The 13,949-nt window shown below is 38.2% G+C and overlaps 1 protein-coding gene across 1 annotated transcript in view; it reads right to left on the bottom strand.

Moving 5' to 3' along the window:
• WASHC5 (WASH complex subunit 5) overlaps positions 1–13,699 on the bottom strand; it is a 22,807-nt gene extending 9,108 nt beyond the window's left edge. Inside the window, exons 1-17 of the mRNA XM_072413231.1 lie at positions 13,618–13,699; positions 12,922–13,022; positions 11,645–11,763; positions 11,426–11,430; positions 11,133–11,285; positions 10,425–10,493; positions 9,830–10,001; positions 9,046–9,173; positions 7,360–7,489; positions 6,773–6,885; positions 6,228–6,394; positions 5,130–5,205; positions 4,588–4,698; positions 3,562–3,702; positions 3,244–3,324; positions 2,328–2,429; positions 722–908 (exon numbers count right to left, since the gene is read on the bottom strand). Coding sequence (XP_072269332.1) covers positions 722–908; positions 2,328–2,429; positions 3,244–3,324; positions 3,562–3,702; positions 4,588–4,698; positions 5,130–5,205; positions 6,228–6,394; positions 6,773–6,885; positions 7,360–7,489; positions 9,046–9,173; positions 9,830–10,001; positions 10,425–10,493; positions 11,133–11,285; positions 11,426–11,430; positions 11,645–11,763; positions 12,922–12,995 — 1,828 coding nt within the window. The 5' untranslated portion in view covers positions 12,996–13,022; positions 13,618–13,699. The remainder of the gene's footprint in view (positions 1–721; positions 909–2,327; positions 2,430–3,243; positions 3,325–3,561; positions 3,703–4,587; positions 4,699–5,129; positions 5,206–6,227; positions 6,395–6,772; positions 6,886–7,359; positions 7,490–9,045; positions 9,174–9,829; positions 10,002–10,424; positions 10,494–11,132; positions 11,286–11,425; positions 11,431–11,644; positions 11,764–12,921; positions 13,023–13,617) is intronic.
• Positions 13,700–13,949: the final 250 nt, after the last annotated feature.

Below are 13,949 nucleotides of genomic sequence, written 5' to 3'. Positions count from 1 at the left end.
AAAAACACAAACCTTTAGAGCTGATAAACAATTTTTTTAATTATACTTTTTTCTCCAATAAAATGACCAGATCTGAAGTCAATCCAAACAAATATTGTGTTTTTGATAGATTGTCACCAACCATTTTTCTGCACTTAGATTGGTTGGTTGTGAAGTATTTGGGGATGTAGTTAAATCTGGATAATAACTGCATGTAAAAATGGATGAAGTTTAATGTCATTTTGTTACAGTATGTGCTTTGCAAAGGCAGCACTATATGTATTATAAAGTTGATGAATGCAAGTAACAGGAATTGTAACTAGTAATAATGGTAATAGTTGTTGATGTATACATGACAGACCCGCTTGTATTGGCCAATGTACCAACCAAAAAGAACTGCTGTGTATTAGGTATTATACCATTCCATATATACACTAGTTATTATTCATTTTATGTTCGCTGCCTGTAGCAGCAAAGTCCTTGCACAACCCAGCTTTGTTCCCTGCTGCAATACAAACATGCAATAGTACAGAGTGACACAATCATTTAATAAAAATGTTACATGTAGTGCAAGGTTTTTAGGCTTTCTACAGATTGGTTACAGATTAGAAAAAAATCAGTTGGATTGATCATTCAAGCACCAAATTGACAGCATATTGCAGAATTCTGGTCATAAAGCACCTCCTATTTTTTTAGTTTAGCCCTGGGATCATTCTCTTTTGTTCCTTTTATTATTCATAACATACTACCTTCGTTCGCAGAAAGTTGTTGCACTCTTGTTCTACATTATAGTTGACAATACGTGACACTTCTTCTTGCCAAATCTTCAGACCATAAATGCTGACATAATCCTGGATGTACTCAAAGGAGCGGTGGAACCCATCCATTGTAGCTGCCATTTCTTTCAACTTTGGCAGTAGCTCGCTGGGCTACAAGAAAACAACAGAGTAACTATCTAGAATAAGGCCTGTCCCTGATTTTTTGTCTTATAGTCTCCTAATGCAGAAAAAACATTTGTTTTCATATTAGGACAATAAGTGAAATGTCTAATATGTAAAATGCTGACAGCACTAGGAAATACATACTAGCTGCGTTGGTACTGGGGAGATTCTCTAAATGTCAATGTCCTTAAACTTACTCTTTTCAAAAAATGCAACAAGTGTAAATATTTGTTGCCATTAGCATTAAAGTATCTTAAACTTTATAGTCATGCAAACACGTAGGTCTGAAACTTCTTTGGTATTGGGTGAAAGCACACACCTCTTTTCCTATAAAGCTTTGGGAGCCAGCAGGGGTGTTTATAGGGAATCCTCACCTGTTTTAAGGCAAGGTTTTCTAGCCTAAATAATTACGGATTAGATTTGACTGTGGCAATGAATAACAACGTTTAGATCTGTGCAGGTAGTTTGTACTCCTTGTACAAGTCTTGGTTTACATTTAGGAATTTGACTAGGGGTGTACATATACTACTTCCTATGGGAATTTTCCCAATCAGCACTACCCTTTTAATTTAATGAGGTGTTGCTTATCACAGAAGACTATACAGAACTTGTAATAAATTTTTAAGCATCCCCAATAAATTCCCTATACCTTTCATGCAGTAAATGTTTGATCTTCTGTAAAAAGATTTGCACATTTGAAAGAATGTCAGCTACAAATATTAAAGTGGGTTACAAAACAAAAACGTGCCATTACAATTTTTTTTTTTTTTAAAGAAAACATAGTAGTAAAAAAGCCTGTTCGTTGCACCTTTGCTACCCTTGCTCTTTTGTGGTACTTTAGTAGAGGCAGTGGTCTCCTTGATGTCCTTGATGAGGTCTTAATACCCTCTCTGATGAGTTAAAACTAAAGCTTCTCAATCAGCAGCAAACATGAGGTCTACTGTATAGGTCTGACTCAGCAGGGGTAGTTGGAGCTTTGTACAGAAACCACTGCTTCCAAACAGAAATGGTTCCATCTTATAGAGGGTTCCTTCTTTGTAGTACATGGACATAGAAAAGACTTTACACTACTTTGCTGCAGCCACTTTCACAATCAGAACTGTATTGCTTTGCACAACTTTTGCTTAAAAGTATTCTAACGTTTTACTTAATTAAACTTAATAAATGTAACTGCACTGATATGGCTTAACGTGGCACAACAGGACTAGGTAGGCAATTGCTGGTGTTCCAATGAAAACGAAAAATAAAGAATAGCAACCAGGTACAGATAAATTGTTGAGAAGCATTGGTGATGTGTGTAACAAAGTAGTTTCCAGAGTCTGTTGGAAGAATGAACTAGACAGTAGTTCGAGGTAAATGTCCATCTTAATGTTTACATCCATAAACATCAGCTGATGTGAACAATACCTTTGCTTTTGAGTTAAAGATCAGTCCCTTATGTAAAGCCAGTGCCACTCTCTTAACAAGCTCCTTCCGTATGCCATCTTCTAATAGCTGCTTTGGATCAACCTGTCAACAAAAACAGGCTATTATTACAATATTTATTTAGCACCAACATATTATGCAGCACTTTACAAAGCCCATAGTCACTAGCCATCCCTCAAAGGAGCCCACAATCTACCTACCCACAATGCCATAGTCATGTCTTTAATACAGTCTAAGGTCAATTTTGGGGTGAAGCCAATCGACCTAACTGCATGGTTTTTGCAATAGCTAAGCAGTCACCAACTGGTGGTCCACGAGAAAATTTTGGTGGTCCACGGCTCTGACTAGTGCACCCCTAACCAGGGTCAGGAGAAGGACCCTGCTGGGGGGGCACACCGGTCAGAGCCACGGACCACGTCCCCTGTATGGATCTCAGGCTCAGGGTGGTGGGCGAGTTATGTCTCTGGACACAGTTCCAGAGGTCTGAGCCTGCGATGGGAGAGACGTCATTAAAGGGGAAGTTTCTTCCTCTTTGAAAGACACCCGGCTCCCTGTGCATGCTCGGTCCGAAGTCGGTAAATATAGTGGTCTGTTGGTCCAAAAAGGTTTGCGACCACTGGTCTAGCTGAAACAATTTGTCATATTAAAAGCCAAGTCTTTCTCTTAAAACGTGTTTCTTTACTTGTGTACCCAGAGGGAAGATTCCCAATCACTTCATCAATCACTAAAATTATTTAGCCCAATGTAAAAGTTAGGACTTATATTTTTTTTTTTCAAATAAAACATTATCTAGTTTTCTTCAAGGTATGATTTTCTAGGAAATGAAAATTGGATTCTGTCTGCTAGGATCCTTGCAGAAATGCCTTCTGAGACACAATGCTTTATTCAGTTGAATTACCTTTATTATTCCAACCAGTGTGGTCTTCATCATTAGAATGCCCTCAGTAAATATGGATATTGCATGCGTGAGCCTGGCCACCTAAGGAGTAAACAAAGAATTTCAGTAAAGTGTTGATCAACAAAGACCAATATAGGAATGGACATCAAAACAGATAGTTAGTTTGGCCTAATCATTATAGGAGACCAAAGATTAGTGATCATGCACAGAAACACCAGAGATAAGGCAAGGATAAAGTCTGGCTAAAAAATATTCCTTGTGGCTCTTGGTTTTGCCTTGCAGAATAAGCTTGTGTATGTACCATGATGAACCAATCACCTCATATCTGGCTCCAAGTTGGGCATAATCTCTGAGCTTGTCCTTGTCCAGGCGTGTTGGCACTTCCATAATATCATGTGTTTGCAGCTTGATAATTTTAGCCAAAGATGTAAACATGCTTTCCGGAATGATCTGTAAAACCTTTTAAAAAAAAAAAAATTACAAAAAACGGTTAGTCCAAAGGAAAAAAATATCTGGGTACTCCAGTATCATTACAATTTTTTATAGACTGAAAGCAAACATTTTAAAGTCTTGTGGAACGGAGGGTTAACTTTTTATACAAAGTACCAGAGAAATTGAATATTTTCAGTTTCAAGAAGAACTGATTTTTAGAAGTTGTTCCCAAATGCAGACAAATATCCAAGGACTAGTCAACATTATTGCCTGTGGTCTCCATGCAGCTACAATTTTCTATTGCTTACTTACCATGACTTGCTCTGCAGTGTGTCTCTGTATGGAGGTGGCCATTTATGTAAAGGCAGGGCTTTTCTTTTTCATGTAAAAGCCTCCAGCATAGAGAACAATTGGCAGCACAGCACTGATATCACTCCAACATTTTCTCAGTCTAATAATCAAAGGCAAAATTACGTGCTGTCTCCGATTTAGGTAGGATTTAGGTCTGGCCCTCTTTTGTGAGGAAATCCAGTTCTGCTGGTGACTTTATGTTAGAAAAAAATGTCTGTTTTATCAAACTCCCTCTTCAATCAATCTTTCTCTGGATGTTTCCTTCTGCGTGCCACAAATTGTGTTGGTGTGAACAGAGGAAATAAGGACAAAGAGAAATATGGAACCAAGATGGTCCTTCTTCCAAATACAAGTGCTTTCAGGAAATAACACAAAAAGCTACAAAACTGTAGATTGGGGCTATATATTCTGTAATGAAAATCATGTCAGAGACATGAGCTGATAAAGATAATGGATCTTGCAAATGGAAATCTTCATACACTAGCACCTCACCTTTTTTTTCCTAAGTCCCACATAATATATTCCCTAAATTGATTCGGACAAGAAACACGAGTAACTCACCTTCCTGACATAAGACACCAGCTCCCCAGAGTAATATTGGGAAACACTGAGGAGATCAGTGCTGTTTGCCTGGTTAATACGAAGTAATGGCAAGTCAAGGGCAGATGCCAGCTGTGAGAGAGAAAAAGGAAGATTACCATTATCAAAGCTCTGTCAGACTTTTACTGCAATTTTTGTTAGTATTGGAAAGTTTTTCCTTCCCTTGCTATTCTGCTGACTGATGCCTTTTGGGATGATGGCTTTTGGGATTACGGCAAGTAAGCAAAAAATAGTTTATATTTTTCAATATATATATATTTTTTTCATTTTTGACATCATAAAAAGCTATAGGAATGGGTACCTCTGCCACAGCAAAATACATAGGAATTTAACACAAGACTCAGTTTTAGGCATTTCCAATCCTAGTATAAAACAAGTAGTTTTATAATTTGGCATGCTCTTACTGAGAACTATTTTAAGTCATATTTGACAGAAACACAGACATTTGTGGATGGAACTGTGCTGTGAACACTACAGTAGAAGGTAGATGTGAGGTTACTTGCCTTCAGGAAAGTTGCTCTCAGTTTGGTTACCATAGATGGATTTGCTCTAATACTTTCCTGCATGATGGATGTGAAACTAGAGGAAAAAAACAAAAATGTTTATATATGTGCATATTTGTGTGTATGTGCAAGAAAAACATTTATCCCAATTATTTTTCTTTTAAATATTGTATGAGGAACTTTTCAGAATACAAATAAGGGAGAAACCATATACATTTTTAGTATTTCTCAAACAGACAGCAGTAAATTTAGTAAGGTTTCCTTTACAAAGAATTTTAAAGAATAAATATATTTAGCATTCTAAGCTATACAGAGCTCAACTAAGTTATGGATCAGCACAATGGTATCGCATATTATCGAAAGCCTACAATCTTATCTTAAAGTAAGCATAAGTATGCCTCTGTCACATGACGCGTTTTACCCTGTGCATTCCTCAGGAGAGAGTAGAGACTGTATTGATGATTCTGGGATATAAGGTTTGGCTGGACAGCTCAAATAGATGCAGATGTTGGATGCATTAAATGAATGCAGATAAGATAGGCTGGATAGCTCAAATGGAAACAGATAATAAAGTAAGAGATTGGTATGTACGATGAGAAAAGGTGTTATTGACAGATTTGTGGGTAATGGTCCAATATAATGAGCTTCAGTGAGGTTAATACTCTGGATCCTCAAATTTAGGTGAGATCACTATTGAACGCTGGGGATGGGAAGAAGTGTTGCTGTCAGTCACTATACTGACCTGCAGGCAGCTCTACGGGACTCTCCGTACTGCATTGCAAGTTTGGGTATCCCTGCTTTCAACTGTCTGCCTTCTGGATAACAATTGCTACTCCCCAAATTAATATTTTTGGAAGTATTACAAGCAAGTGTACCTATTAAATTAATAGTTTAATGCACAATTATTGAGTAGTATGCAAGGATCAGGACAGAACATCCTTCAAATGTACAATATACATTTCAAACAGGTTGCACCATTCTTGAAAAGGTTTATTTAAAGAGTTAGTATATTAGTAATATTTTGTGGTATTGTGGTAATATTTCAAGCAAAAGATGATCTTTATTAAGCTTTTGATCAGACTGGTAGGGAGCAAATACCTGTCAATCAGCTGCCAGGCATAGGACAGGTCACCTACAATCTGCATGGTGATGAGCACCTCCTCTTTGATGTTGATGGTGCGAATCATCTGATGTAAGAATTTCCTGGTGTCAGCCAGGAACTGGCATACCTGAAGGTTACTCTCCAGCTGGTGGAACTCCTGGACCTGCGGAGAGGGGAATAAACATAATGGTACCCATAACTTTATATATTTTATTCTGCTTAGTTTATTTGTAATGTCTTTGTGAACTGCAGCTACACCTACCTACCTACTTTTACAACACACAAAAATTCCTGCAACCAAAAGAAGGAGAGCTAAATACCTGGGGTTCCCTGTCAGTGGCTAGTTTGTGTCAGGACCTTGTTGGAAACTGACTTCATATACTGCCACAGCTTTAAAACCTCATTCAACTGCACACATATGTTGTATTGGTGTTCTTTATTAAAAAAATAATAAATAGCTAAAACAAATACAAGTCAATGTAACAAAGATTCTAAGTTACATCTAGGTATACAAATATGTGTGTGTAGCTTAAACGCAAACCTCTTCCAGAGCCTGTATAAGCTGCACAGTCTTTCGTCCTGCTGCTGTGGAATCATCATAGCTAAGGGACTGGATTTGTTTGGAGATCTCACGAAACCAGGCCTGCAGGTTCTCTGTAATAGGAGAAAAAGGTTAGTGTCTGCTTCTAATATATAAAGATAATAAACTGAACAATCAACCAAAAAAATATATATACAACACTTAAAACATAAAAAAGCTCCTACAGGAAAAATATGAATGAATAGAAATGTGTAAAATGATCTGAATTAAGCATACAGATTATACATTTAGAGCAAAATCAGATATCATAATCTGCATACTTGTGGTCTGTGCCAAAGAAACAGCTAACGATCAACAAGGCAGCTACCATATTATCCCAGTAAAAGGGCAACAAAGGAATAAAAGGCAAATTTACTATAAGCACACAACTTGTTTTGTTAATTCTCTCCATGTCTAGATGTTATAAGTGACACTGTGACGAAATAAAAAAAGAGCATTTCTAAAGTGGGGAGATAAAGTGCTGTGGATACCACCAAAACACACAACTTCTATAGCCTTTTAGAGTATTTAGGTGACAAATGTCTCACCATTCTTCTCCACTCTGGTAAGAGGTTTTACCCCAGAAAATACATCAGCCAGTTCTGTCATACGTTCTGAACCTTCCTTCTTATAGTTCTCCCACTTGGCCTGTTTCTCAGATAGCATCTGCTTAAACATCTGTAGGAACAGAAGAAAAGTTTCAAATAAATTTTATCTCTTCAGAGAGGTTTGGCTTTAATTGTCCAGTTGGACGAAGACTATGAGCAAATAGCCTATATTATAAGGGTCGGGGCAGGTTCCTCCCCTCCTTCTGTGTCACTGTCTGTATTTGTCTGTCATTTGAAACCCCTTTTTAATGTACAGCGCTGCGTAATACGTTGGCGCTATATAAATCCTGTTTAAAAATAATAATACCAATATCATTTGTTTGTGCAAACACCACATGTTGCAAACTCGCCACAGTAATTTAAGGATTCAGAGGTGAAATATGTGGAACTGGATTGGTTGTTCTACTAATCTTTTCAGTTTAATCCCAGGACTTCTACAGAATAAAATACCATTTGTCAGGATCTTCCTAGGTGATGGCTGTAAGTTGGAGGTTTCTGGGGTCAGCTAGTATGCAAGGAGGAAGATGCCAAACACATTGCATGAAAGTCTAGAAGTTCAGTGATGATGAGGAGTAATTCTGTTGCCCAAACTGATTTCTGGAACAGATTTCATTTATTCTTTGATTGCCAAACAGACCCAATCTACCTATCTGCCCAGTGACAAAAAGGGGGACCTGTAAAAGTTAAACTGTATGCGGCCTATATATTAAAACATAATGCCCCTGATTCATCAAGCAAAATCGGATTATCGGTCGCGCATTCGTATTAGCGATCCGGAATCGTGCGCGATACGCGCATACTCGAGTCCGGACCGCGGTAATCCGCGATTGATGGCCGCGCGTACTTTCGCGCTTCCAGCGATCGCGGATTTCAATGATGAATCAGGGGCAATGTCTGGACAACCACACAAAACAGTTGGTGCTATTTCCATAGAGGAATAGAGTACTGTAAAATTTCTTAAGCACATTGAAACATCATTATGTATCAAATACAAGAAAGATGTTGATGGCTTTTCTTTATGATGTTATACATCAGACTTATTTATCATATGTAGCCCAGCCGTTTAAATAAATGCTAAAATGCTTGGGGACACATTAACAAAACAGTACACATATTCCAGACAAAAAAGTAGGGAGCATAGGGCTGTAAGACTGGAATGTGCTTTCTAAGGCCATCTAATACAATTCACATAAACTACAAAAAAAAACAAAAAAACAAAGTAACTCATATGGTATATCTCAGTCCAGTAGGTCTGGAATAGTCAGTAAAATCTTGCACTGGTATGATATAAACAGTGCACCACACTTTTTATTAAACAATCTGTGTACAACTGACATGTTGAGCATTGACAAACCTGCTCAAATGATATATGTTTATAAAATATGTCCAAGACTATTAAACAATTTGGAATTATGTCTGCTCAATCAGGTGAATTTTGTTATAATGTGTATGCTCTTCAATCAGCTTTGTAATAAGCTAAGCTCATTCTTCCTACTATTGGAAAGCTCTGTCCTTGACTGAGCTGAATAGATTTCCTTTTACATCAGGAGGGACAGGCTTTTGTACTCAGACTGTAGGACACTGAACACATTTTGTATAACAAACCCAGAGAATGGACAGTGTTACCTCCTTCAAGATGAATTCAAACTGAGCTGTGTCAAGCAGAAGTTGGAACAAGACTTTGGAATTGTACTTTGACTCAGACAAGACCTGTTCTTTGACCTGACGAAGGCGCTTGTTGTTTTGGTCATATGCTAAAAGAGAAAAGTTTATTAAGTTAGAAGTTCATTATGATGTAGTCTACTGTTGCAGACATGTCTCTAAAAGTGCTTACTGTCTGGCCATTCAAAGTTTTGTAATTTACTCTTTTAGAACATGCCTGCAGAAAAGCATTTTAATTCAGCCTTGTTCTGAATGAGGGGATCTGAAGAGTTAAGACGAATCTGGGGACATGTCAAAACTACACTTGTGCCTCCCCACGAACTAAAAGGGTTAACCGTTAGTACCATTTAAAACTTTATTTCTCATTCCCTTGGCAGCCTAAAACTTTCCTGCTACCTAATAAGTTTTGGGTTGTGGATGGGCCTTTGGTATCCTTACCTACAATGTTGACTGGTAGTCTTGCATTGCACATGATTATGTTAGACTGTCTTTTGGGGACCATTCACAGAAAGGTATAAGGCTAGTTTGGAAACATTGCTGGTGCTCAACTTTAAAGAAGAACTAAAGTTCCACTTTAAAAATTAGCGATCAGGCACAGCTTTATTGCAGAAAGGGACAGGTGATGTTCCTTCTGCAAAAAGGAATTCTTACCTGCCTAATGGCTCGCTGGAGCGGTCAAAAATCATAGAGCTGCACATGCACAGCCTCCCCTGCTAAATGTCCTTTGCCTACAACCTGAAACGCTTACCTGAATCTGCTGTGTGAAGCATCAGCCATCGAATGGCAACATTGCAGTCACGCAGGCAGTTTAGTAGCTTGGGAATGTTATCTAGGACAAATTCCTCTCTCAGGAAACCCTGCTTCAGGAACTGCTGGACCTGGGGGTGAAGACGATCCACGATAGCTGCATACCGACATGCCTGACAAAAAAGGATGACTCGTTCATATCTTTCAAAAAAACACAGACCTAGGAGTCAGCAATGTCTGCATGTGACAATATTTTACCTTTCATTTGGTACCCAGTTTGCATTTTTTCTGTGCAAACATTTTAAACCATGTTCGTATGATCCAAAAGATCTCTCTTCTGGAGCATACAAAACTTTTAAGAAGCCATGGGCTGACTCGGAGCTTCAAAATCCATCAAAAGCTAAATTGTAATTTTTGAATAGACAATAACACATGATTAATCTTTAGATTTATTGAAGGAAAATTCCACAATTGTCCAATATAAACAGGCTCTAAAACCAAAACCTGTGAACTGAGATCAAAATTTATATATCAATAAATGCAATCCTTAATGTTCAGCTTTGGAAGTAAATATTCAGGGGTTCCTGCAGTCCTACCTGCTCTTTGATATTTGGTAGATCCAAAGTATAGTTCAGAGCTGTTTTTGCAGCTTTGTATGGCTCCCACTAGAAATCGACCCATGCTGCCTTAGTTGGACTTTAACTCCAGATGTTAAAGAGCAAATGCAGACTTGAAATGTTAAATTTAATCATTTTAAAAAAACCTAAATAGCCCTTCTATGTTAGTGGTAAACTATGTTCACACTGGCACCAAGGTTGCAGTGGATTTACCACCTTATGCCAGAGAACTGCTGCCTCTCGGGGGTCACAACATGTAACTTTCCCAGTGGCAGCTCCATAGAGAATGAATGAGGCAGTGCTTGATACTAGAACCGTTCACTTCTGCTGGCTGCCAAATGTGCGCATGCAGTGTCTTTAAGAACCAGCACTACGGTAAAAAGTGACTGGGGAGTGGTGAGCTACTTGAAAAATGTTTGATCTTTAACCTGAACCTGACCTTATTTATAACTTAGCTCAGTGTTGTTTACATCTGGGATCTTTTATCTCACCTTTATTTCTTGATATCCTAAGTTACTTTTTTCATATTACTTTCATAAAGCTCAGTTAGTCATATCTACCCCCCCATACTAGTAAGGAAAAGTTATTAAATAGTACACCAGTGTACACCACAAACAAAAACGTTCCCAGCAATCATCTTTGTCTGGTGGCTTTGTAGAATGCACTCAGATACACAGAATAACTTACCCAGTTATCTGGAAAATATTTGTCCACTATTTCCCTCATCTTGGCTTGATGGGTTTGTAGGGTGGATGGGTGGAAGTACAAAATCACGTACAGCATTGCAGCTTGAGTGGCAAGTGCGGTACTGCGATGTTCAGGCAATGGATAGGCTGACACCTAACAAAATACAAAGCAGGGTGTGAAAGAACTTACTAGATAGAATTACTATCACACACAATCAAGCCAAGTCATTCTATCGATATGTTATAAAAGCACATTAAATTTAAAATGTATGTAATATATAAACTTTTTATAACCAGTCCTTGGATGGGGTAACTGCAAAGGGAGTGCTCACTTATTGGGCCCGATTAAATAAAACTCTCCAAGGTGATCCGGCAAACCTGGAATGGATTTCTTAAGTCATTTGCTGGATTACCCAGCTTCACTGATGAGAGTGTATCCTCTCCAGCTATGGGGAGCTTTAATAAATCAGGGCTACTGTACTTTATCTTTAGAGAAATGTTGTTAGGAACGACTGAAGTAGCTTTCAGGATAATTAGGGGGGCGTTTGGATCCCGGTTGGCTGGAGTAACCTGTACTACGCAGGAGCTTACAGATATCGTCCATGTTGGAGTCAGCAGAAGATCTGGCAGCACTAAGTACACAACAAAGTGATTAACCAAACGATGGCACAGCCCGATGTTAAGGTCAGTCCAGATTACATAATCCTGACATTATGCACAATGCTGTCAATCTAACACTACCAGCTTGCTGAGAGAAGACAGCATCATCAGCACATTAATGCATTTTTAATGTCCAACCAGAAGGCTGGAACGGCTCAGGGACCTGGATGTACAGCTTCACTGACATTCAGAAAAGAGAGGTGATTGAGTCATCTATCACTAAACTAAAAAGGATTAAAAATCCTCTGTCAGGTAAAAAGTTCAAATGGATTTCATTCCACTGTATTAGGCAGATTGCTTAGAGTTCAGGTTTTACACCACATTATGGGTGGATTCTTCTAATGCTTTGGTCATGTTAAGTATAGGTACTGTAACACAGTTACAAAAAGGTCACCTGTGTTACTAGGCAGTGTGAGTGCTGGATGTTTCAATCAATAAGCATAGGCAGGAGCCCTAAAGTGAACTTACTGCACGGAGTTGTCTCATGGACATCCTGCTATTTTATGGTAAGTCCTCACAATATATAAAAAACAAAATAAAGCTCATGAGGCTCAGTGCTTGGTACTGGGATCCTCTTCTATTATGGCCCGCATCACACAGAGAGTCCCAAAGCAGGAAGCATCTCTCCCCCTGACTACAATTAGCCAATAGGAACAAATGCCTGCTTTACCTTAATAAATATTAGGGTACAGAGCAGGGAGCATTCCTATTAGTGGATGGGAGTGGGAAACACGCCTTGAAATTATTAGTGACAAGTACACTAAATAATCCAAGTACCAACCACTCCAGGTTCCGCTACTTCAATGGCTCTGGATCCCTGGACATTTTACAATACAGTACACAGTCCAAAGACATTGGGCCCGATTTATGAAAGCTCTCCAAGGCTGGAGAGAATACACTTTCATCAATGAACCTGGGCGATTCGGCAAACCTGGAATGGATTTCTTAAAGTCATTTGCTATTTGTTAGCAAATGTTTTCAATCCAGGGCCAAAACCATTCCAGATTTTTTGGATTACACTGGTTCACTTATAAAAGTGTATCCTATTTATTATTGGAGAGCTTTAATAAATCAGGCCCATTATGTGACAAGAATGTCAAATTGAAAACTATTCATTAGAGGAGACATACCTGTATCTATAATATGACACCAGCATCCTCTCCCGCACCTCTCCTTCAATCTTCTGGTCAATTACTAACAGCATCACCCCATACAGGTACAAAGCTTCACACTATTCATCACAAAGAATTTTGATCATTTCAAGAGACATGCAGATTTAAAGTAGAAAACTTACTGTAAACATCTGAAGGCCACTTTATTCAGTAAACCTACTAGAAAACCCAATAAGCTAACTATATGGTTCCAGTATATTACATAAGACATGTAGATGAAGTTTAGCTGATGTTTTATGTTCAAGCAATAGAATTGGAAGTTGCTTGATCCAAGTGACTTTCACTTGATTGTTAGTATCAGACATCAGATGCTTTAGCAGATGTTTATATTTCATTACAATCACTCAGCCTCCTAATATAACGAATGCTGAGATAGAATATGTTTGCAGTAAGTCAAACCTGACAGGTAGGCTTGAACTATAAAAAGCAGTACAGCACCACCATCAAACAACATTACTAAGCAGTAAACAATACCTGCATATATAATGAAAAAGTATGGCTTTTTTTATTCTATTGCATTACAAATACAATTTAAAATTTAAACACACTGATAGTGTGAAGTTTATGTGCAATACCTGATGCACATATATTTAAACTAAAAATAAGATTCCTGTTGCAAAGAATAGATAAACCTACTATAGATCTGTTACTCACCAAAAGTTGCTTCCCATCTTCATTGAGAAGGACGGTTTCTAGTGTTTGCTGAATATAAATTCCTTCATTAAGGTCCTCTAAATACCTAAAACAATAAAATACATTTATGTTCAGTTTTAGTTAACTTTACAACAATTGAAAGATGAGAAATTAGAGGATCTTAACTGAGAAATGAGAGAACCAGACTCCATTTTATTTGCTAACTTCAGGGCCCCTTCGTCCAGTATCCAGGATGTAAGAGTGCTGCTTAGTCCTGGATACTGTGAGCCCAATTATTGAGATGATGCATCCCCTAGGGCAGTGGTCCCCAACCTTTTGGATGTCATCGACCA

This window comes from Pyxicephalus adspersus, chromosome 5 (assembly GCF_032062135.1).
Source record: "Pyxicephalus adspersus chromosome 5, UCB_Pads_2.0, whole genome shotgun sequence".
Classification (NCBI taxonomy): Eukaryota; Metazoa; Chordata; class Amphibia; order Anura; family Pyxicephalidae; genus Pyxicephalus; species Pyxicephalus adspersus.
The sequence above is the reverse complement of the archived record's forward strand: the minus strand, read 5'-3'. Positions and strand labels throughout refer to the sequence as shown.